This window comes from Syzygium oleosum, unplaced genomic scaffold (assembly GCF_021117445.2).
Source record: "Syzygium oleosum isolate NSW1041296 unplaced genomic scaffold, Sole_v2.1 Sole_v2.17, whole genome shotgun sequence".
Taxonomy (NCBI): Eukaryota; Viridiplantae; Streptophyta; class Magnoliopsida; order Myrtales; family Myrtaceae; genus Syzygium; species Syzygium oleosum.
Genome location: NW_026607501.1, coordinates 8,516,422 through 8,540,035, shown reverse-complemented (window position 1 = coordinate 8,540,035; position 23,614 = coordinate 8,516,422). Strand labels below are relative to the sequence as shown.

The 23,614-nt window shown below is 41.3% G+C and overlaps 3 protein-coding genes and 1 pseudogene across 5 annotated transcripts; 1 reads left to right on the top strand and 3 right to left on the bottom strand.

Annotated features, from left to right (window-relative positions):
• Window positions 1-343: 343 nt before the first annotated feature.
• LOC115678910 (probable inactive leucine-rich repeat receptor-like protein kinase At3g03770) lies at window positions 344-5,630 on the bottom strand. Of its 2 annotated transcripts, XM_056319381.1 has the most exons (8): window positions 4,969-5,630; window positions 3,477-4,887; window positions 3,180-3,313; window positions 2,817-3,057; window positions 1,768-1,979; window positions 1,658-1,683; window positions 1,283-1,394; window positions 344-889 (listed from the first exon to the last, which is right to left on the bottom strand). In XM_056319381.1, the coding sequence occupies exons 2-8, from the start codon at window positions 4,837-4,839 to the stop codon at window positions 671-673; spliced, it is 2,307 nt and encodes a 768-aa protein (XP_056175356.1). In that variant the 5' UTR covers window positions 4,840-4,887; window positions 4,969-5,630; the 3' UTR covers window positions 344-670. The 2 variants fall into 2 exon arrangements, with proteins under 2 accessions (XP_056175356.1, XP_030458267.2); XM_030602407.2 differs by having other exon boundaries at window positions 3,477-5,629.
• A 2,648-nt stretch (window positions 5,631-8,278) lies between these two features.
• LOC115678912 (adenylate kinase 4) lies at window positions 8,279-11,087 on the top strand. The gene is made up of 6 exons (XM_056319140.1): window positions 8,279-8,662; window positions 9,555-9,700; window positions 9,809-9,928; window positions 10,072-10,239; window positions 10,393-10,482; window positions 10,715-11,087. The coding sequence occupies exons 1-6, from the start codon at window positions 8,563-8,565 to the stop codon at window positions 10,814-10,816; spliced, it is 726 nt and encodes a 241-aa protein (XP_056175115.1). The 5' UTR covers window positions 8,279-8,562; the 3' UTR covers window positions 10,817-11,087.
• A 1,154-nt stretch (window positions 11,088-12,241) lies between these two features.
• Window positions 12,242-18,044, bottom strand: LOC115678911 (probable aspartyl aminopeptidase). Of its 2 annotated transcripts, XM_030602408.2 has the most exons (11): window positions 17,797-18,044; window positions 17,452-17,587; window positions 17,270-17,348; window positions 16,947-17,149; window positions 16,765-16,834; window positions 15,562-15,648; window positions 14,100-14,255; window positions 13,239-13,412; window positions 13,001-13,075; window positions 12,780-12,920; window positions 12,242-12,673 (listed from the first exon to the last, which is right to left on the bottom strand). In XM_030602408.2, the coding sequence occupies exons 1-11, from the start codon at window positions 17,870-17,872 to the stop codon at window positions 12,452-12,454; spliced, it is 1,419 nt and encodes a 472-aa protein (XP_030458268.1). In that variant the 5' UTR covers window positions 17,873-18,044; the 3' UTR covers window positions 12,242-12,451. The 2 variants fall into 2 exon arrangements, with proteins under 2 accessions (XP_030458268.1, XP_056175114.1); XM_056319139.1 differs by lacking the exon at window positions 14,100-14,255.
• A 796-nt stretch (window positions 18,045-18,840) lies between these two features.
• LOC115678890 (beta-glucosidase 24-like) lies at window positions 18,841-23,272 on the bottom strand (annotated as a pseudogene).
• Between the last annotated feature and the right edge of the window lie 342 nt (window positions 23,273-23,614).

Sequence of the window (23,614 nt, the reverse complement as noted above, 5' to 3'; positions counted from 1 at the left end):
CGAACAATTCCCGTGGCCTTGCAGTTTAAGCGCATGCCAACAAGACCGAGTGCGGATGGATCAAGATGAGAAGGTGAACTTCAAATTGAATCAATCCTAAAAAATGAGGTACAGATGCATTCGAGCACCTTTTGTGACCATAAGGCCTTGTTAGTTCGTTAAGTACTACTGGTACAAAACAGGCATAGTCTAGGAATCGAGTGCATGCATTACATCAGTATAGCCTCAACCTCACAGATAAGATAGTTTCCAGCCTCACGTAGAGCTCCGGTTGGACCAATCAAGCCGCGCATTGCGAACGTCGTGGTAAAGAGGGTACAAAGAAACGGGGGAGACGGTTCACTTTGGTTTTGTCATTTCGTGCATTTCCATCTCAGATCCTTCTTCTCTACAGCAAACAGAGCATAGTTTCAATTCCATCATTATTACATGAAGATTTTTGCAGATAATGCATCCGCAAGAAATGTGCAAGCCATTATCTGTCGCAGCTTGCTGGGAATAACCAATACGGATTATGTAATGGATACAAGGGCTACCACGGTTGATGTAAACTCGAGCGTCGTGCCTCCCCATGCCTGATTAATGTGCCGTATATGCTACACACAAAGAGAGGTAGAAGCAAGGACCAATGGCATTGTCTTCGTGCATCGATGAGAGAAACTCGCTGGTTTTATACAGTTCCCTGTTTCTGCACACCATCTGCTGTAGCCTGGGCTTGAGCTGCATACTGTAAATTCCAAAGGATGTCTTCGAACGACGGACGGCTCCCATCAAAAGACATGCACTTTTTCGCTATGGAGATGACGGTTGATAATGATTCTCGTGAGCTAGTGGTTAGAATAAATGGATCCACTATCCGCTGCCAGCCATCCTGGCTGTTCAATAATGCCTGTAAAGAGCAACAGAAGAAAAAGGTCAATCCAGTCAATTGTAAACTCCGAAGCAAAACAGCAGGTTTGGCCTGGTCTTTTCTTTCCCTAAACAGCCGCCAGAATCATGAAGCATCCGAACTCTCGACTATATAGTACATACCCTCCGGTTTCCAGATTCGGTACAAGATAGTCAAGTGAAGAACAGTGCCTGCACCCCTTGTTACGCTGGTAAGAGTTGTTTAATAGCTACTGATGAGTAGAAGAATTTTCTTTTCTTTTTTTCTGGACAAGGGGCACAGGTAGGTCTCATCAGCTGCTTTCTTTTTTCAAGGATTTCTACCTTTTACATCGTCGGGTTGTCTTAGGAAGAACAACTATGAAATGTTTTAAACAAGATCTTCAGAACATACCATTTCATTTAGTAGAAACTTCTCTCTTCTACTCGCTATTGAAGGTCCAATGAAAGACTCCAGTATTATGAATCCAAAGCTGTAGGCATCATCCTCAAAAATTCTCCTTTGCCTGAAATAGGAATTATCTGCTGTTAAAGACACAAAATGATCAAAGCAAAAACAATTTCCAGTAGGAAAAATGATGGAGCAAGATAGAAGCAAGCTTTATCTAATGGAATTCTTTGTCTACATAGATGATCTCCTTCTCCTGCACGAACACAACTTCTGCATAGAGCATGCATGTTGTCCACTTTTCTGACTGATATCCATGACCTCAACAAGATGTTATAAAAGGAAAGAGTGTACCATACTGCCATGAAGAGAGATTTTTACCTCGATCTAGGGTCTTCTCCTTCCGCCTGCCAAGTGGTAACTATATAAGTCACAATCAGTTCCGCCAAAAATTATTCCTTTCAATTAACAAAGATATTAATGAACCTCACCCCATCCTTGTCAATTTCTCCTGAGATTACAGATAGCCCGTAGTCACTCAACTTCCCCATTCCATGCTCATTGAGCAAAACATTATTCGTATTCAATCTGTTGTTGAAGAAACCAGGAATTATTCCAGTATGCAGAAAGTGCACGGCTCTGGCCACGCCAATCAACACTGACAACCTCTTCGACCAGCTAAGAACCTTCGCAGGATTGTTCCCTGCAAGTATTAAACCAATTTGATTGCCCTTGCTGATTATTTTAATACGGTGAAAATTCGTTTATGGCTGGTCATCAGGTAGCTGATACAGAATGCTCTTCATCATATTATCCATGACTCATGGCGTCGATAGATAATCAACCCCATATATCTCACACTAGAGGAGAATCAACACCTAACCTCAGTTGAAGGCTTTCAATTGTCATTACAATCACATAGTGAAGACTTCAGATTCTATTTCTTGATAGCTTATTTCCTTAAGATACCTTCTCAGTACATTCCTAACAGAAGGACGTGTTGAATTTTCATATTATAAAGGGCTAATGCCACCAAAAATTCCAAACCGGTACACCCGTGCCACATTTACTCCAAAACTAATTTTTGTATCACAAAAGATCCCAAACTGATCCGTGGCACAAGTATACCGGTTTGGGGTTTTTGGTGGTATTATCCCTATTATAAATCAATTACTATTCATTTTCCATAAATAATCAGAATAGAGTGCTGCCGCATCTTTACACTGCCTCTAGTTGAAAGGTTATTGCTCTTTCTTTTCATAAGTTTCTGCTCCTAAGTAAGTTACGTTCGTTCAAACCACATTTGTCAATCTTCACCCAAAGGTCTATTGCCTCTGACATTCAAGAAATGAATAGTAAAACTGAGGAAATGTGAAGAAACTTACTAATAGAAATAGTAACACTGTATCAAAAGGTATTCAGCTTGCAAGCAATTTAGGGGCAGGACGCGGTTCCAACAAAAGTAAATAGTGATTACTCTTAACTCTTAAAATAAGAAAGCACAAAACCAAACAATCTCACACCAACATTCTATGCTTACCAGAGAGAAGAGCCTGGAAATTGCCATCGGGCACGTATTCATACATAAGAAAGACTTTGTTAATCCTTGGATCATCTCTTACACCTCCATCAATACAGTGGCCCAGTAGGCAGACCAAATGTGGATGCCGAAGCTTTGCTAGCAAATCCAATCTAAGCCTTAGATTGCGGATTGAATATTTTCTTGAAGGTAAACACCTTATAGCAACTTGCATCCCGTTATCTAGTCGTCCTCTGTAAAGCTAGAAATATGTAGGAATTCTATGTTATGACTATATAAAGTACCCAGTCAAAGTACAATCAAGAGATTCTGACCTATCTCCACATTATTGAGAGGCAGGAGGATAAACATTAAGGAATTTACCTTCCCATAAGAACCTTCGCCCAAAAGAGAAGTTTCATCGAAGTTGTTTGTAGCTACTTTCAGCTCCTCAAAAGAGAATGACCGACATGGTGGAAGACTTTGTGCATTGATCTTTGAGGCTTCAGATATGTAGCCTAAGCGGCAGAGCAAAAAGAGGCAGTTAGAGCTTTGCATATTCATATTTTTATATCTGTGGTGATCCCACTTCCAAACAAGGCTATATCTTCCGTGATATTTGCAAGAAAACGATCACATAAGCACATCATTACTCTCTCAGTTGAACAGTGAACAACTTACTTGCGCTCGTCAAGATCTCAGACGAGAATCTAGCTTCTGAGTCATCCAGACCTTGTTTGTGTAGCAAATGTTGCTCTGACATTCCTCGAGAACAGTATCTTGTTAATAGAATGAGAAAGCCAGAAGCCAGAAGCACCAAAGCTAGCACACCTCCTCCGATCACACCCACCATTACTCCCATATTTTTCCCTCCAGAGCCAGATTGTTTCGCCTCACGAATTTCCAAGCAATAAGATTCCACATGCTGATGCTGTGAGTCAGCAGATAAGCAATTCCCACCAGAATGAACAATTAGATCACCTGATTTGGAGCATAGACAAGTAGGCAAACTGCCTCTCAATCTATTGTTGGATAAATCGACAAATCCCAGTTTACTACTGCAGTCCACATCGTGTGGAAGCCACCCACTCAACATATTCGATGCGAAACTCAGATAACTGATGTTCGGCAGAGAGAAGAGTGCACCTGGAGGCACTCCTCTTAAACTGTTGAAAGAAACATCAAGGTATTGAAGGTGATTCAGTTGGCTATATTCCTCTGGCACTTGGCCAGAAAAGGAGTTATTATTGAGGAAGGCCATGACCAGTCCTTTCGGCAATGCAGGCAAGCTAGAACTAAGCTTGTTTCCACTTAAATTCAGAACGTGTAGGTTTCTCAATCCGCTAAGGTCTGGCAATTTCCCATCTATTTCGTTCCCTGACAGAATAACTTCACTCAGAGCGTTTACACTCTTGACTGAAGATGGGAATTCACCTGTCAGCCGGTTGTTCCTCAAGCTCAAAACTGTCAAATTTTTCAATGCATCAAACCAATTGGGCGCAGTGCCGTTAAAGAAATTATCATCCAGCACCAGAGTTTGAAGCCTCACCATAGCCGAAATCCTTGGAGGAACCGAACCGTAGAGGAAATTGGAGCTTAAATCCAGATGTTCAAGTGAAGACAAACGATGAATCTTGTCAGGAAGATGACCCCACATGCCCAAAGACACCAAATGAAGAACTTTGAGGCTGGTCAACCTCGCCAAAGTGCTCACAAAAGAATCCATGGAGAAGTTCTGCGACAATGTCTTATACGGTACTGCAAACCCTTCGAAGTAACCACCTTTAAGCACCTTATCGCCGGCTAACTTGAGCTCGGTAATGAAGTTGTTCTCACACGTGAGGTTGACAGTTGCGGATGTAGGGAGCGAGCAAAAATCCACTCCATGAACGTTCCAAATCTCCAGTTGCGGTGGATACTCCAACTGCTTTCTAAGCTGAAGCAGCACTTGGGTCTGCGACGACTGGAGTTGGTGGGTGTGTACAATGAGCGAACTCCACGCGACAGCGAAGCAGAACGAGGACAAGTAGTTACGAGACCCCATGAAAGATCTCTTCCTTTCTAAGGGAAGTTATGTCCACAACCCACTTCGCTGAACAAGATTCCAAAGCTAAAGCAGCTTAACATACCAAAACATAAGCCACCAAAGCGACGAGTAGTGTTTGGTGCTTACCCATCGGCGCAAAACACGGACCAGCATGAACTTGGCGGGTTCATTTCAGGGAAAATGCGCAGAATATTTCTAGAAAGGAAGAAACAAGAAGCAAGAAGTAGGGAAAGTCATAAAATCCTGGAACTCTCACTCTGTTGCTCCGTGGTGGGGATACGGTGGAGTTAATGCATTCAACAGCTACCACGTTGGACTGATATGATCTGTCTGTCTCGTGCAACGGGAAAAGGGGCACCGGTCATGGCTCGCTCGCTCATAATGACGACGAAAACGATGCACAACGCACAGACGAAGACATCTAACCGGAGCAGCGAACCAGCGAGCAATGCGCGAATTGATTCCCGAAAAAGGGTGGACAACGTCAAAGAGAAAAATCCTTCTTAAAACTCTGGAGTGTCACCAGAAAGACAGCTGCAGTTGGCTCGTAATATATAAGGAAGTGAAAAGAGCATATATAACTGGGTTCAGTAAAGAAAACATGTAAAGATTTGCTTTCTTGTTTTGGCCGAATATGTCTGACACCGTAGCGAAACAAGCCATTTTTCTTCGAATTTCGAGCCTGACACAGGGCGTTGAAGCTTTCAACTAGAAGTTGGTGGTCCTATCACATGGTCTATCGACTCGTTGGGAGTAATGTTTAGTAAAGTTTAACCACTCGAAAGAATCGTCAGACATAAGTTTTGCTGGATGAATCTCTAACAGAGGAGCATTATATTCGATTGTACGTCGACATCAAGTTGCATCAGCAGCCCCTTGGATTGGAGAGTGGGTTGTGAGTTTCATCACTGGTCCACGTGCTCAGTTACTTCTGACGGGCACTCGGTCCCATCCTCCCTGCCTGGCATCAACCAATGTCCTTATCTAAGCAAAAAGGGCCTCTCTTTCAATTCGGGTTTGCCACTTGCCCTGACGAGACAGGTTGTCCCTAACTCCAGATAATATACAAAAATGAGCCCCGACAGCAGATTCTTACAAGCACTTGCGCTTGCAATGTGTATTGTAGCAGCTTGGATTCTCATCGCACGACTTTATGCACCTTTTTCCCAGCACCTCTCACTCCATCTTACACAACCAGGCATGGGCATTGCCATACTCTACTAGCGATATCCGTGGATTAACTCATTTAGGGTATTGCCCCCTTTAGCGTACTGACAAGCACTTTTCTAAAATATTATCCATCCAGGTAGTGTTTTAACCTAAGCATGCTTAACTTGGGAGTTATAAAGTAAAACTTGCCGTTGTGTCAACAGATGCCTATGTGAGTTATTTCTAGCTTTCACATACATATCCCAACACGCTCTCTTTCATTTCGATGTGTAATCCGGTTCATTCCTGCCACGTTCACCATCTTCGAAGCCTATCAAGAGCCGCTCTTTATTTGAGCCCTTTGGCCCTCGGCGATCACTCCCCGCTCTAGTCGAATCAGATTGTTATGCTATGACACCACCAAAAAGAGGAGGAAAGAAAATGCCCCCATCAGAATTTCAAGAAACGCAGATTCTCTCTCTCCCCTATTTTTTAGGCCTGAGTGTGTGCTTAGGTTGAGGACAAGCTACTCTATCTTGCATCAACAATGTGCAGAAGGAGGCCGAGGCGCCTCTTTAGGGAATTAAATGTGGACAGTCTTGTCCAATCCTATCGTAGAATTGGGATTCTCCTAGCTACAAGAATTGATTGACAAATCAATACGACAAGCTATCAAATCCCCCATTATTCCAACAAGCGGTAAACATCTCAAACATTCCACTAAAGTTCTATGAACTATTTTCGTAAATCAAACACGTACACGACAGAGCTAAGGATAAATCTAATAGATGACCCCAAGGAACACATTATGAATCTAACAAGACATATCATGAACTTCATCAAATTCGACCAGTATGATACACAAGACAGTGGGCGCGCTGAAAACGATGAATCTTCTTCTGGCCAAAAGAAAATCCAAAAGTGGGGTGCCGTGGGAAAGAGGAAGTAGACTGGTGAGCATTGTTTCGGCCACATATTGCTAGCTCAGTTGAATGAATCATCATGCCCAACCCTCATGTGCAATGTGCACGGACCTCTTCTTTTATCACTTCACTCTTTTGGGGCATCTTTCTCTATGGAAAGTTGGAGGGGTCCTCTCCTCATCCTCCAAAGTTACCAAAAGCTTCCCATCTTCCCTATCGGATCACAAAAAGTCAGAAAAAAAAAACCCCACAAAAGACTTGGCCGTGCAAATTGATGCAAACCTCTAAGCATCACTCATCCAAAATCATAGCTAATGTTAGTGACTTCTTGCTCAGTGTGCCCATTTTATAGAATCCTCCTCTAATTACTATCCCGAGAATCGGATATTTCGGTGGTTCGAAGAAAAAATTGAGCAATTACGGGTTAAACTTGTGTCTCTGAAAGTATAGACTCGGCCTATAATCCTACTATATGTCTTTCATTTATCATTTTATGATATGTTAATGAAATTGATTATTGAGACCACCAATCGTGTAAATGGGTCCGAGTAAAAACACAGATTTCGTAAACCTAATCAAACCATTAAATCATACAATTTTGAAAAAGGAGGTTGTCCTTCATTCGCTTTCCTCAAGATGGGCCCCGCCTATCATGAGTGCGTGTTTGGGCTTGCTTTTCGGCCCGTCATCCTTCATTCGGGATCGGCCCTGTCGTCAAGGGAAGCCCGACCCGGTGTTTCTACACAAGCCCAGCCCAGCCCATATGTACAATGTGTTTCTATATAAATGGTCCATGAACTTTGACCAAATGTACAATGTGATCCCTAAAATTTTAATCTGTTCAATATAGTCTGTAAATTTTAGCCCATTGTGCAATGTAATTCCCGAACTTTTAATTTGTTCAATGTGATATCTAAACTTTTAGTACATATTCAATTTGATTCCTAAAGTACATGAAATTACTCAATGTCGTCTCTGAACCTAAATTAATGGAAGGATAAAATAGGATATTTTCATATAATTTAGAAACTTGATTGAATATTTATCAAAAGTTGAGGGATCATATTGAACAAATTAAAAATTCATGGACGACATTATACATTAAGATAAAGTTTAAGGATCACATCCGACATATTAAAAAATTTAAGGGTGAATATGATCACGGTTTAGGGGCTATTTGCGTAATTATCCCGAAGAGAAAACTCAAGGGAAAGGGACTTCTTAAAAAATTTAAGGGTGAATATGATCACGGTTTAGGGGCTATTTGCATAATTATCCCGAAGAGAAAACTCAAGGGAAAGGGTAGACGGACAAGAACGTGGTTTCAAAAGGGCAGCCTCGTTGGGTTTGGTGGAGGAGGGGGGCGAAGTTGCGGTCCGGTGGGGGGGGTTTGGTTTTGAATTGAGATCGAAGCATCATCGTAAGGTCCGAAAACCCCCAACGAGGTTTGGTGAGTCATCTTCGTCTCCTCCTTTTCTTCTTGTTCATCCTTGTTCGTTTTCTGACAGCGGAGAGCGCCATTGTCGTCCCCGTGCTTTCTCTCTCTCTCTCCCCCGCGTCGTCGCCTTCAGCGAGCTCCCGATTCCGAACCAGGTAGAGAGAGAGAGAGAGAGAGAGAGAGAGAGAGGGAGCGAGAGGGGGGGGTCAAATGGCGAACTTGGAAGACGTGCCGTCCCTCGATCTCATGACGGAGCTCCTCCGCCGCATGAAGTGCAGCTCCAAGCCCGACAAACGCCTCATCCTCATCGGTAACACTCCCTCCTCCTCCTTTTCGTTTTCGCGCTCCGACGCCTCGCTGTCCGCTTCCCGCCTTCTCCCTATTGTTCTGAATCTGGCTGGATCTGGATGACCCGTGGCTTGTCCGGCCGCTTCCGCGTCGACTTTTTCGCCCGTCCCGCTTGGGGTTTCGCTCGGTTGCTTTTCTCCAACCTCCCCTTAGATTCGCGACTTGAAAAAGGGTCGAATTCGAGGTGAAAACGTTTGATGGGAAGCTGAAATTGACGAGCTTTTTGGTATCGGATAGCTCGGACGTTGCCTGGTCTATATAACAAACTCGATGGGAAAGAATGCGGGGCGGTACCGAATCGGAAAACGGTACAATTTGTGCTGTCGAAAGTGAAAGTAAATTTGGAGTTGATTTGGAGCTCGCACATTGTATTCTAGGAGCTACCGAATGAAAGGGTTCATGGTGCTTTCTTGTCGGGATTTGATGAATGATTGCGTGGGTCTGCTCGTATGTGTTGCATATGTCCAACATTAGTTCTCTGTAAGCCCTTTTTTATTTCCTGCTTGTTGCTGTTTTTTTCCCCATCTTGGACGCTTACTAGGTGTCGTGGCGCACAGGTTTATGCTATGAAGCATAGATAGATGCATATGGGGCAAGTGCCATGGCAGCACGAAGATGCTTGAACTATACAGAAGTTGTTAGAGGATTTGCATAGATTGCTATTTGCGACTTCTTTCTTATCTAGATTAATTAGGTGCAACGGCACAGTCCTTTATTTCTGAACTCCATGGGTTACTGTTTTAGAAGGACTTTTAACGTTTGATGAGCTGTATTTGTGACCATTTTAATTTTTAAACATCCCAGGAGCTATGTAGGGCGACTAAGATTGATTATGATAATCCTGACAATTGCAGGCCCACCTGGATCGGGAAAAGGTACTCAATCGCCCATTATTAAGGATGAATACTGCTTGTGCCACTTGGCCACTGGTGATATGTTAAGAGCCGCTGTTGCTGCAAAAACCCCTCTTGGAATTAAAGCTAAAGAAGCTATGGACAAGGTATAAATCTCCCTGTTTTGTCCTGTTTATTTATCCACAGCTTAATTTGCTTATGCTTCCTTTACTCGTGAACGATTCTTGATGAGGTCTCCTGTAACTTCTTACTAGGGCGAGCTTGTTTCTGATGACTTGGTTGTTGGCATTATCGATGAAGCAATGAAAAAGCCTTCATGCCAGAAGGGCTTTATTCTTGATGGCTTCCCAAGGACTGTGGTCCAAGCTCAGAAGGTGCTTTAAACTTGTCTTTGCTTTATTTTCTGTTTCGTGTTTCACGTGCATGCACACAATGACACACTCAATGCAGTATGGATTTGAGAGATGAAATGCTGAGCCAATTCTTCTGACCCAACGTTCTATCTTTCTGGCAACAGCTCGATGAAATGCTGGAAACACAGGGTGCTAAAGTCGATAAGGTGCTCAACTTTGCTATTGATGATGCAATATTGGAGGAGAGGATTACTGGTCGCTGGATACACCATGCAAGTGGCAGAACCTACCACACAAAATTTGCGCCTCCCAAAGTTCCTGGGATTGATGATGTAAGCCTCTTGACTCTGATGGTCTGTTAATTAGAGCATATACTTTGACCTCAGGACTATTGCTCAGACAATGTAGCTGAGTAAACATGGGCTCATTTTAGTACTTCTCCACTTTTGGGCAGTACTAACTGTCGCTGCTCTATTTTGTTGTAGGTCACTGGAGAACCTTTGATTCAGCGAAAGGATGATACGGCAGCTGTTCTGAAATCAAGACTGGAGGCATTCCACAAGCAAACTGAGCCGGTAATGTGCTGTCTGTGTTTCTTCAGTTCAATTAAGTTGAATGTCAAACTGTTTAGATAGGGAGCCAAAGATTCATTTCCAGCTGTGTAGTTCCTCTTATAGATGCCTGCTGATATTTGTCCATATAGGTGATTTGGATCTCAAAGTTTTCTCGAAGTGTATTCTCGATCTCAGCATTTATTGTTGAAGTTTCTTATGCCCCAATTATGACATAATCACTATGCATTTGTAGGTGATTGATTATTACTCCAAAAAGGGAACGGTTGCAAATCTTCATGCTGAGAAACCTCCCAAGGAAGTCACAGTAGAGGTCCAGACTCTGCTTTCATCATGAGAAATGTTCCCTGCGGAATAATTTAACTCTAGGATTTTGCTTTATGAAACTCCAAAGTACCTTCGATTGAGCTGAATACCCCCCCTTTCGTCATGCTTCAAATTTGATTTCCGGCTGCTATCCATACTTTTTGAGGGTTAGTTTAGTTCAATGGCCAAGAATAAAGTTACAAACAGAAGAACTTTGACAATTCTACTGGCATGGGTTGTGGGCATGCTTGTTACACCATTTAATTGGTTGATTACATCAGTTGTTACTGAATGTTCGAGCACATTCTGGCACGTGTTGTGGACATGCTACTACCGCATTCTTTTGGCTCAATTGGCAACTGATGTTTTAGCAGAAGCAAATCTGAAGCATTACTAATCGACGTGATCATCCTTAATAACATAGGAGATCGTGTACTGATGACTTACATAATTCATTGCATGGTGGATTTTCGCTGATGACAGCTAGTCTGTAGGTAGGCTGTAATTGGTCGCTTTGGTGTACTTTTTCTTTGTTCTCTGTTAGTTAGGCATTTGGGTTTCATTCATAATAAGCTAATGCGGAAGCAATCTGCTACAAGAATTAGATCACTTTAGTACATTGACTTAACAAATTGAGGGCGTTCGTTTTGTTTTGTGGGTTTTTGGCCACCGTTTCGATCTTCCTTTTAGATCTTGCTTGTGTACCGGGGCAGCTGTCATTTTTCAGGGACCAGGAAAAAAGAATTGGCATGAAATTGCACTAGTTATTAACGACTCAAAGGAGAACAAACAAGTGGTAGAAACAACTGGACAAAGTTTAAATCCATGAGCCTATGAGATGTCCTAGAGGCGAGAAAAGAGAAAAATGGAAACAAGGCTTCTGAAACTGAAGTGATTACGACTTTTGAAGCCAAATCATTCCCAGACTGGAATGGCCAAGAATAAAGAACATTCCGATGGGGCGAATATGCAAATGGAGGAGAGCAAAGAAGAAGATCAATCTCAATTTGCATGCTGGAGGAAAGAGATACTGATGAAGCCATTTGTTGTTGCACCGTTAAGGCTGAAAGGTAGTGTGAATCAATGCCTTGCAGGAATGCACGTTAGGCATGGACCCAGCGGTTTGTTCTTTACAGACTAAGTAGTTCCGTTCAAGCAAAGCTGTTTCCACCGTAAATCCAGCATTCCAACTAAACTATCTCTTTATGTTTGGCCCGATCGCTGCAACCGTACTTGGCAAAAGAACCAAAATATCCTGTTTGATTTGGGTTTTCGAGCCTATCGTTTTTGTTGACGCCCCTGTCTATTTGAAATGGGCCAAATGTCACGGCTGTCCCAAAGATTTGAAGATTGCTAGTGGTGGAGATTGGAGAGAAATCGAGCAAACAACTGTGAATAAGTTGGACAATCAGAAGAGCAAATTTCAGCTGATTGCGAGCATTAGGGTCATCCTAGGTGATCAACAACCTCCCAGCTCCTCTCATTTTTTCGAGACGATAGTCACAAGATACCATGATCTCACAATATCCAAAGCGCGTTTATGATTTTCAAATAGTCCAAGAGAAGACGAGATATCTGTTATTTGCAGCAGCATATGTGCTGAAAACTACCCATGATCTGTTGGAGGAGTTGAGAACAGCGAACAACAAAGCACAGACCCTGATGGTTACATGTCGACAGCAATCTTAGCGTCCAGATAAGTGAACTCCTGGAAATAGGCCTTGAAATGCTCATACGAATGCTTAACATCATCGACCGCGCACATCTCTCTGATGCTGTGCATCGATAACTGCGGAGCACCGACATCAACAGTGCGAATCCCCACACCACTCGCCAAAATGGGTCCTATGGTTGACCCGCAAGGCATGTCATTGCGCACTACAAAATCCTGCACACCAAAAAAAAAAAAAAAAAAGATCTAGTCTCGCCAATTAAATGAGAGGAACGAACAACTAATAGAACAATTATCTTTTCCAGCTCAGAGAGACACTAGCCTGGATAGGAAGGTTGTACTTCTGTGCTATCTCCCGGAAAACAAAGGATGTCACAGCATTGGTTGCATAGCGCTGATTGGCATTGTGCTTAATAACAAGTCCTCCATGCATCTTAGGCCGATGGTTTTCTTCATGTTTGTCCTGAGAATATAACTGTAAGTCAGGGAGCACAAGGGACGATAATACGAGTTATAGAGATCTGAGAATAGTATCTGCGTTACCATATAATTTGGATGAAGAGCATGAGCCATGTCTGCAGATACAAGAAAACTCCTCTGGATTGCTTTCTGAATCAGCTGAGGAGAAACAAGAGAATTCACGTGGATCAATGATAATGTCACTAGTCAGCACAAAATATTCCTTTTTAGCAACAAACTACAAAATAATGCAAGAAAACATCCATGCAACCAAAAAGACAACTTAAATAAATTGCCAAAAGTGGGATAGAAGAGGTGATACATTGGAGTCTGAGCCAAAGCAGCTCGTGATTCGTGACAAAGCGTCGAACATGACAGGAGATCCAGCTCCCTGGGCTGAATTAGACCCAATCTCTTCGTGATCAAACAATGCCACCATCCTAACACCAGTCTCATCGTCTAGGCTGCTTTCAGAAGAAGTGGCATCTATCAGCGCCTATCAAAAAAAAAAAAAAAAACAAGCAGTGACGTTAGATGCTTATAGTTGACAAGTATGATAATGGAGCCTATCTATCACAATATCAAAGCAGTCACAATATACCGTTGGAGAAAAAGCCTGAGTTCGTCAAGTCAAGATCTGAAGTCATTCTTTTTAATTTTTAATTAACATCGTTCCCAACATCATGTAACTTTGATGTTACTTTACAAAGATCTGAGGTCACTCTTTTGAATTGTAGAAGGAACCATAGATGCTCAAAGCCAAAGATCTCCATTCGCCTGACTCTGATACTTGACAAGAGGACTGATCTAATCATCAACAAAATCATTGAGGTCATCTCAGCAAAACCTAAGCAGAGAAATCTTTTTTTCCCTCTCATGTCTACTGGACAGAGTTCTAGTTTCGTGACAGAGGCTTCGCAACCAATACATGTCCTCCATTTGAATACCATAGATACGGAAATCTTCACCTGGTATTCAAAAGCGCGACAAGAGAAATAGAAACATCCAACAAACCTTCAATTTTGCACCTTGATAAAGCAACAATCCAGAGTATTTACTTATGGCTGTTAGAGAAACGATGCAAATTCAATTAAGGAAATTTACTATTACCAATAGAATAAAGAAAAGAAGCTCTGCAGTTCTCTTCAGTTCTGCAATTATTATGATGATAACGCATGCATACCTTTAGAGAGCAAAATGACATGCACAGATTGTCAAGTCTTCCAGAAAACAGAAACTCCTTAAGAGCACCAGCTACCACACTAGGTTGAGTGTCGCATGCTTGCAATTCAAAATCGCAAATTTCATCGGGGTCACAACCAATTTGGGTTGCCAGCATCTACGAGTAAAAGGAGGACAGTTAAGGATAGAACAATCCCAACATCCATACATATAAAGCCAAAACTCGAATTTAGCATTCACCCTAAAAATTCTAAGTATAACTTGATTTGGTGCTCACCCCAAAAAATTGTGAAGTGATCTGAACATCTACAAGAGTGATATATCCATTGTTCGGGGCATGGATACACTACAAACTCCGTATATTTATCAAGCAGATTTACAGTTTGACAGTTTACATGAAGTGCTGGATTCTAATACAGTTGTACTAAATAACAAGAGTCGATACAAAAAAATCAGTACAGCCTAACCATTTTCAGCTAAACTTGAAAAATTGATGCAATATATTATTCAGCTAGCCCGCAAAACACACACTATCCCATCTAGACCTGGCAAAAACGAACCTGAATTCCAAACCCGAGATTCCTCTCCAAAAAATAGGGTAGTTAAAAGAGATCATGCAAATTGAATCTTAATCATTCAGCTTTAGATCTTTTTACCCAAGATACGAACAATATCTCATGGTAATCACATGATTTTATAGAAGGACCTGTGTTGAATTGTTGAATTAATAGAAGTATGTAATTTGGCAACACAATTAGACATAATCAGATTAGTTGGATTATAAAAAGAGTGCACATAACCAAAATATGAAATTAGTGATTTCCTTTAAAAATTTACTTAATGCCATGATGACGAAAATTCTTTTCGATCCTAAATTGATTAAAAGACAAATATAAAAAATTGATAAATTATCAAAATAATCTTAAATTCTTAATAAATCATACAAATTGGTCTGTAAGTCCCTCTCTCTCATATTTGTCTTAAATTGAAATTCACTGCCATTGGTAATATAATAAGAAGCCTAATGTCTGTGTTTTACTTAGTGCCTCAGAAGTCAACAAATTAAAAATTAATCTACAATGGACATAACCCTTCTGCCACATATCTCAAATTTCCAAATCAGTGGTTACGGTGTGTCAGGCATACTAGTTATAATTCTTCTGAAGTTATTTTGGGAACCATCGCAATTGATGCATGAAATTTCTATCTATTGTTCCTTATGAAGTATATTTACTCCATGGAATTTATGCATACATAAGAAAAGGCTCATTTGTTGAACACAAAAATGGATCAAAGGGGGTCAAACCAAACAAACTGTGACCAAACGACCCACTGTATGACCCTAATCGGAAGGGAGCAAACTAAACTGAACAGGAACTGACCCGCCCCTTGACAGATTCTGACCTCCATTCAAAAAGATTTACAAACACTTAGATAAGCACAGAATATTGTGAGTTGGATACCTGAAGTAAAAGTGAGTGATGCTTTGGTTTATCAACGACGCTTACGTCTTCAGGACCATTTTCAGCAGCTGGTTTGTTCATCTCAGCCTGCAAAAAGAATTCACTTGATAATTGAAGCAAGATAAAAGTAAAACTTAAGCAAGATGCCCCCTACTCCTATTTGCAATCGAGCAAAACTTAGGAAGCATCAGTTTATTGCCTTGTTGACAATAGGGTGCTTTATTTATAGATGATCAAGTTTCTGAAGAAGTTTCCAGGTAAATGCCTCGGTTGATGTAGTCAATGATTTATCTTGTATTCTGCTCCCTTTTGATTTTGAGAGCTGTTTTGTACATGGCTTTAGGTTTTTGGTTCTTTCTGTATAAAGGTTTGCCACCCCTTGGTGCACTATAGTTGAAACTTTTATCTCCCCCCCGCCCCCTCCCCCCCCCAAAAAAAAAAAGTAAGAAGTTTCATGAAAGAAATAAGTTGCCTGTATTTCTATTGTCAAGCTAAAGCATAGAGGATATTCAATCAAGCTATCAATTATATCCATGGGGACATGAGTTCATGCTGACCCTTCAAAACATAGACCCAGGTAGTAGTTAAGTGAGTTAGATTCTTTCATGAAAAGATATTATGATGAATCCATATAATGAATATGAAATCAAGGCTGTCAAGAAACTAATCTTAGTTGGAGCTAGGGAATATAGAAAAGCAAACTTAGCCATATAGCTACTGAATGTGGTTTATGGAAGAGGCTTAAAGGGAAAATAGTAAAAAGAGCATTTAGCAAGAAAGCAAGCTAAGATCATGTTCAGAAGTACAATTAAAGATAGAGGATTGTTCCCACGAAAGAACTGTCTTGAGCTCATAGTCATAAGGTTACAAACAGGTAGCAGTATGTCCAATTTTGTCAAAAGAATGAGAAGGAGAATCATCTCTGACCATGATTTACTAGACGATGGCATGGTAGAACCACTGGTAAAATGAAACGCTGACATAGATTCAAGTAGCAAGACAATGAAGCTAATCAGATGAATTTCATAGATTCAGCATCCATCTTGACGAAATGAGCTTGCTAGGTACAGCAGCAGTTGTCTAAGCTGAATGCTTATTTTGATTGATTTTCATTTTATACATCTCTAAGCATCATAAAGTTGAAAACTTTTGGAATGCGAAAAACATTCACAATAAAAGAAAGCACTAGTGTTCCGAGATTACCATAATAGACGTTGCTAACACCGGAAGAAGATGAGTCTGAGTGTTCACCGTAAATCCATCATTTACACCTCTGTCCAAAAGATAAGTCAGATGCCAAGGCACTAGAACATACACAATATAATATCAGAAACATGTTACCACACAAAATAACATTAGAATAGATGACAAAATGAAGCAAAGACCTATCCAAGTGGATTGCTAAGGTCGGAATCCGCATTATTGGCTCCTCTAATCTAACAAGTCGATGTGAATACGAAGCAGAAGCATCCTTCTCTTCTCGTATCATGACACGTCCCGCAATAGTCAAGTCCCGATCAAACCACGTGTGCCACAGCCCACCTCCGTAAGTTTGCACGCCTACTTGCAGATAACCACCTTTGCTCACCTGAAGAAGCCGCCATTCTCCCAAATTAAATCTCAAGTCACCTTTTTTCCCGGAATCATATGGGATTCATATTTTGAGGCATTGAACAAATGAAAACTCAGATAGCATCAATTCGATTACCTTGGTGACAGGCTTTAGTTTCAAACAAGGACTGTCGGTGTGAGCGCCGACTATATGAAATCCATTCCCAGCAACATATCTAGCCAATCATTCGAATAAGACTCGATAAGACATCGATTGAAAACAACTAAGAGCAGTCTAAGAAAATCAAGGAAAGGATATTACTGAAAGGCGAAGCATACTTTTTACCAACGGCGAAAGCCACAATGGTAGAGTGATTTCGGGTGAAGAAGTACTTCTTTCCCGCTTCCAAGTTCCAATCTTCTCTTTCCGAAACCTGTTCATAACCCGCGTCCCGCAGCAGCCTCTTCGACTCATCTACAGCAAAAGGGAGAGAGAGAAATCGATCAAAATCAGCATTAGACAGAAGCCCGAATGAGCTGCCGATCTACCCACGAATGGGTAGTCATCAAAATGGTTTCTTTCAATCGAAAGACGCGAAACTTTCCCCAACTTTCCACTCGGGCCGCTTCTTTTTCACGTACCAGATTGGAGCGAATAGACAAAAGCAGAGGGAGGAGAGTTACCAACAGCGTGAAAAGCAGTGGGGGAAGCGTTGAGGAAGGCGACGAAGTCGGAGACGACGCTGGTTTCCTTGGCCATTGTCTCTTTCTCTCGCGTCTGATCTGTCGATGAATCTGATGATGAAGAAGAAGATGGACCCAGCTTCTGCTATTATAGCATCGAGCTGCTCAAGCTGAATAGCGCTATTAAGGAAGGATCGCGTAAGGTTTCCTCGGACAGAATCGAATACCTTTTTTTTCCGGGAAAGGTATCAATCATCCATCCTTTGGTTGCTTGTATATATGCTTGTTGCCGTCACCGTGCAGTGTTCATGCTTGGCTGTAGCCGGACGCTTCCCTCTCCCTCTAAAATATTTTATGAGAACCCCCGGTCGAACCAACTCATTATTATCTTTCATAAAATTTTCAGTTCCAATTCTGTAGCGACCCAGTCGGTTGAGGGCACAGTGTGATTGCCAGGACGAGACCCAGACAAGAAGCGGCTCCTGGCATATGGCGAGCCAAGTAGAATTGAATCGAGCGCACCAAACAGGTAAAAAGGGGCCCTGAATTATATGTGCGAAATTAAAGTGTCAAGCGTAAAACTAACAGTAAAGAGCTCATCAGAGTGTCTCCATGAGCGAACCCCGTTCATTTAAAAGTAGCCTACTGAACCTATTATGTGTTCCGTAGTGCATGTGACTGTTAGCACTTCCGCCGATGTTCGCTGTTATTTAAGTACGGAAACACATTTCGCGATGAGTTCAGGAGAGCGGGATCGGTTCCCGAGCGCATGGGCCAGTGCAAGCACAACAAAAGGATGTGTATTCAAGTTGAAGTTCGGTGATTGGCACGGTCCATGTGAGAGTCTGACAGCGGAACTCTTCTTCTAACTTCTCGTATAATATGCCACATTTCCTCTTTGACGATGCTAATAGTACATCGTCTGACAAATGTAACTCTTCTCAAAGGTGGGTGCTTGCTAGCAAATAGCATTAGATCTGACATACCAAGAAAACTTTTTTCGACGGGACCAGAAAAGACGTAAGCGCATACTTCGGTGATCGATCAACCAGAAGACTATGACATGTCCACTGTTTCTTCTTCGCCTCTAAGAAATGCGGGGAGCCACTTTGCCGACAGTTTCGGTATGCGCTTGAAATTGTTCTTGTAGTCGATGTAGTACAGCCCGAATCTTGTTGTATAGCCATCTCCAAAATCAAAGCTGTCGAACAGAGACCAGTAAATATATCCCTTCACATTTACTCCTTTCCTGCAAGACGCAGTAAGCAAGTAAATAAGTCAGGTTCAGCGCTTTGCCTATCTGGTACGCTATGAAAATTCCTTTTGACTGTTCACTGTTCAATTCAGAGTCTGAAGTTCTCTCTTTGCTTAAATAAGTGAAAAGATCCCTTTTTTGTCAAGTATGGTTAAACCAAATCCTTGTTGCTTTATGTGATGATGCTAAAATAAATGCTTTTGGCTCGAACCACTTACTTCATTCCTAGCTTGATCCGATGCAAATGCTGCAGGACAAACTTGATGCGGTGTTGATCCTTCAGTGCTTCCTTAATAGGCCTGGCATCGACTTTTGCTTCGGTGACTCCTGTCAATCAAAACTAGTCATTTAGGAAAGTGCATCTTCTTTTACAGGGACGAATAAAACCCTCTAGGATTTCAGACCATTCTCAGTGATGTAGATTTTGGGGCTTTTGTACTTCTGCTTTATGTGTTCCAGAAACTTTTGTATCCCCTTTGGATATATATAGATATAGCTGCTTCCTTCAGCCTGCAATGTTCAAATGTATAGGAGATTTTAGGAGCAATGCCTACAATGAGAATTTTCTTCCTACAAAAGCTTCTGCCTTTCCTTGCTTCATTGTTCTCATACCTTTTCACCAATCGGAATTCCGTCTTTATCAGCTGCAACAACCAAAAAAGAGCAAGTCTCAGATGTTGTTTTCAGCTTCTTCCCAGGTCATTCCGGGATAAGATATTATCAAATGTATACCTCGGATGTCTGTGTGCAAGTCAAGACCGAAGCTGGTTGGTGGTGCAGTTGGATCTACAGTTACAGCTTTGGCATATCTGGTTGTGTAGTAGTTGAAGCCAATAAAATCGAATGATCCCTTGACAAGCTCTTTCTCTACGTCGGTGAAAGTGGGTAATCTCTCTTTTACTATACTTCTCATGGAAGCTGGATACGATCCATAAACTAGTGGCTCCATGAACCTGTTGCGAGGCAATGTTTTTGAGTGGTTGAAAGATGCGGAGGGAGATGGGATGAACATTGAAGTGAAATGTGAAGATTTTGGTTACATGATGCGATCAAATGAAGAGAGTATCCAAGAGTGATACCATCTTAAAATACAGAAGCAGAATAAAGCAAACTTCGTTGAGTTATCACTTTTCCTGACAGTCTAAAATCAAGCAGCATAAAATTCATTCATTTTAACTTGAGGGGACAATCTGTTAAAGATGGATAATAAGGAACAAAGTTGTAATTACATAATATCACAGTTTTATCATGCAAAGATATGTATCATTTTTCCTTTTTGTTCTTCATGTAGGATTCGAGCAATTTTACTTACCATCCTGAGGTGAAGTCCAAGGCCCTTTTGGCGGCCTCTTTGTCTTCTGCTAAATCTGAATAGGGCTTAAAATACTGAGCTACAAGGGCTATACCAACTTCTCCACCTTGATTGGCCTAGGAACAAATTTTGAAGATTTGAAGGTACAGTTATTTTGAAGATACCAGAAACTAGAGCTGACAAAATAGATGTTATAATTGGTATAACAATCAGAATAAGGGTGAAGTATATGGCTCACTTGGAACTTATTCTTGTAGAGCCTGGCAGCAGCAGCGTGAGCAAGTATTAGGTTGTGACCCGCAACATAAGGCTCAGTGGATGAATTACCAGCTGGGCATGCATGAGCTGGGACAGAGCACCTCCCAGGCGGTGCAACTCCATAACCATAACCAAATTCTGCTATTATCAGTGGCTCGTTTATTGTGATCCACTTTTTAACCCTATCTCCGTAAGTTTTGAAACAAATTTCAGCATAATCCCTAAAATCATCCCTGGGAAAAATAGAGGAAGGAGTTGTTGAGTGATGACAATCATTTTGATATATCTAAAAAGAAGATATATCATATGACTTATCAATATAAAAAAAAGAGCTTGTGCTGCTGCTCACACAAATTTCCGATTCAAGGGCCCTCCATATTTATCTTCCAGCACTTGTGGTGGATCGAAGTGAAAAATTGTCACAAGAGGTTCAATGCCTACATTAGATCACAAGAAAAGGTCTGATCTTGATTAGCAGTCGGTGTATGGAATTTCACCTTCGAAGGTGAGTACTGAAGGAGGACATTACAACTATTTCACTATGTCATCGAACTCTAAAAGAAATGCTTACAACTGGAGAAACAGATAGCTAACAAAGTACAATAGAACAGTATTAAGTTGGTGACTGGAATGTTGAACTTTCTTGGATGCTGCAAACTGCTGAGGGGAAAGCTCTGAGCAAGATATTTCTTATATGGGCATGGAATGAAGCAATCTATTACCTTTGGAGGGAGAGACACGATGCATGCCGTTAATTCTTCTGTTGATAGAGTACTCAAGGGTGCTATTTGTTATTTGTATTAAAATGACTATTCTCTTAATTGCCAAAAAGTTGGCTTTGACTGCACAAAATAAGGATCTTTGCTCTAGGTGGGAAGTATCTTGGCCTGCTTATCTCGAGAGGATTATTGAAGTTGCTCCCATGCCAAAGTACTCTGTAGCTATGGTCTTGGAGCAGTCTGGTTGGATCCTTCGAGACATTTGAGTCTTTGGGACATCATGTGAGGGTACTGGGGTTATTAGGTTTTGATGTGTGATTTGGGACATTATATTGATTTGGGATCAGAAATTTTCTTTCAGGACAATTATAGGATTGATTTGGAAAATGTGAGCTTGTAGTGGACATTGTATCAACATAGGTTCTATGCTCAATATGATATCTCACATATCGATAAAAAAGAACAGTAACTCAGATCCTGTATCACTGTAGTACTCACCATTTTTTATTAATTCATCAATGAGATTGTTGTAATGATCGATGCCTTCTTGGTTCACTCCACCACTCAAAGATCCACCTACACGTTCCACAGTAACAAAAGCTCTAAGTTTAAAAATTGTCAAAGAAAAGCTAGAAGGTCCAACAAACTGCAAATTTTATATCATAAGCATGACTTTCAGGGAAGCAAGTTGGACGGTAAACTATAGGGAAAGTGGATTTTGTTACTGAATGATAGGGATGACACTTACCAGGCAGAATCCTTGTCCAAGAAATAGAGAATCTGTAAGCATCCACGCCAAGTTCTTTTAGCAACTTCACATCTTCCTGCAATGGCATATAAACCAATATGTCACCCAGACCCTCTTAGACTATGTGGTATAAGTTCTGATATCAAAGGCCAGAAATGTGCTTGTGCGATGTAATGAAATTCCTACCTTATAACGTCTATAAGAATCCACTGCAGTTTCTGGGGTACTCCTGTCTACAATCTTTCCTGATTAACAAAATGAGACCATCAAATATATTAGATCTGAGACAATCTGCCGATGGCGCCAGCTTAAACTTTTTTCAGAAACAATTGAGTGTTATTAGATCACAGAAGACGAAACTATTGAACAGGGGTTATGCAGTGTGACCCACCAGGGAATCTCTCAGCGTAGGTGTCCCAGGCACTTATTCCTTTCCCATATTTCCTGGCTGATCCTTCTACCTACACAAAAAGCAACACACGGAGTCATAGGTGATATCTTGCTGGGAATTAATTCAATCATGCTGCATTGCTGCTCAAGCTGAAGGATGAAAGGGATTGTGACAGCCAGAGGATGGTGATGATGCCATGGCACTAGCGATTTCGAAATGAAAAGGTTGAGTATGATAAAAAGATATATGTACCTGCACAGCAGAAGTGGCAGCTCCGAACAAGAAGTCAGCAGGAAAGTCTGACCTCTTGACGTTTAATTCAGACAGTGATGAGTTGACATTCATACCTGCAAAAGGTTTGCGAATCATCACTATGTGGAGCTGCTCCTGCCGAGCTTTACAGAGAACTTCTAAGTAAATGGGTTTGTTCAGGATGGTGCTCTAGGACATTTTACATTCCATATTTTGAGTTATGATGCGATAAATTCAATTCCATGTACTTTAACCAACTAAATCAGGGCAATTAAGTTGGTGCATCATATTAGTCAACAGAAAGAAAATGCTTCTTTTTAACAATATGTTGAACAAAGTTTTCTTGGTTAACATTTCTCAGCTATTTTGATCAGAAAGAAATAACCCATCAGTGATTAAACCACTGCAAATCTTCAAGAGAAGATAACCAAGAGAAATAACATGACAGACCATGACCGAGACAGAGAAGCAAAGGGGCGCATAGGAATGGAACGAGAATCCGGGTGACAGTCATCCGCGACAATGACAGAGGTGACGCCATGGTCTCACGGCAGAAAGCAAGGTTAACCCCTTATGAATTACGACTCATTCTCTCTACAATACAAAAATCATGGGAGGATCGACAAAGTTTTTCTTGTCCTGTAGATTAACCGTCCCTGAAAACAATGGAAAGAGGTGACAAAGCTATCAGGACTACTTGTTGAGAGTTTTCCCCTTAAATATAGCAGGACTCAAGTGATCCATTTCCTCAGGCAAATTCGTATAAGAAAACCGCCATGATCATTTACTCAAAGCTTTCAGTTTAGGAATTTATATAACGCGTGTAAGAAGAAAGATAACCGAATGCAGTTTAATCTATTGATGGCATGCCATTGATGGTACG

Bases quoted from the DNA above. Each gene is read 5' to 3' on its own strand.
- LOC115678910 (XM_056319381.1), bottom strand. From the start codon at position 4,839: ATGGGGTCTCGTAACTACTTGTCCTCGTTCTGCTTCGCTGTCGCGTGG. The intron at 3,058-3,179 runs GTAAATTCCTTA...ACATATTTCTAG, and splicing joins GCGAAGGTTCTTATGGGAAG to CTTTACAGAGGACGACTAGA. The intron at 890-1,282 runs GTATGTTCTGAA...TGCTCTTTACAG, and splicing joins AGTTTCTACTAAATGAAATG to GCATTATTGAACAGCCAGGA.
- LOC115678912 (XM_056319140.1), top strand. From the start codon at position 8,563: ATGGCGAACTTGGAAGACGTGCCGTCCCTCGATCTCATGACGGAGCTC. The intron at 8,663-9,554 runs GTAACACTCCCT...TGACAATTGCAG, and splicing joins CAAACGCCTCATCCTCATCG to GCCCACCTGGATCGGGAAAA. The intron at 10,240-10,392 runs GTAAGCCTCTTG...ATTTTGTTGTAG, and splicing joins AAGTTCCTGGGATTGATGAT to GTCACTGGAGAACCTTTGAT.
- LOC115678911 (XM_030602408.2), bottom strand. From the start codon at position 17,872: ATGGCCAAGGAAACCAGCGTCGTCTCCGACTTCGTCGCCTTCCTCAAC. The intron at 17,588-17,796 runs GTAACTCTCCTC...CTTTTGCTGTAG, and splicing joins CACTGCTTTTCACGCTGTTG to ATGAGTCGAAGAGGCTGCTG. The intron at 12,674-12,779 runs GCTAGTGTCTCT...TTTGGTGTGCAG, and splicing joins AGTACAACCTTCCTATCCAG to GATTTTGTAGTGCGCAATGA.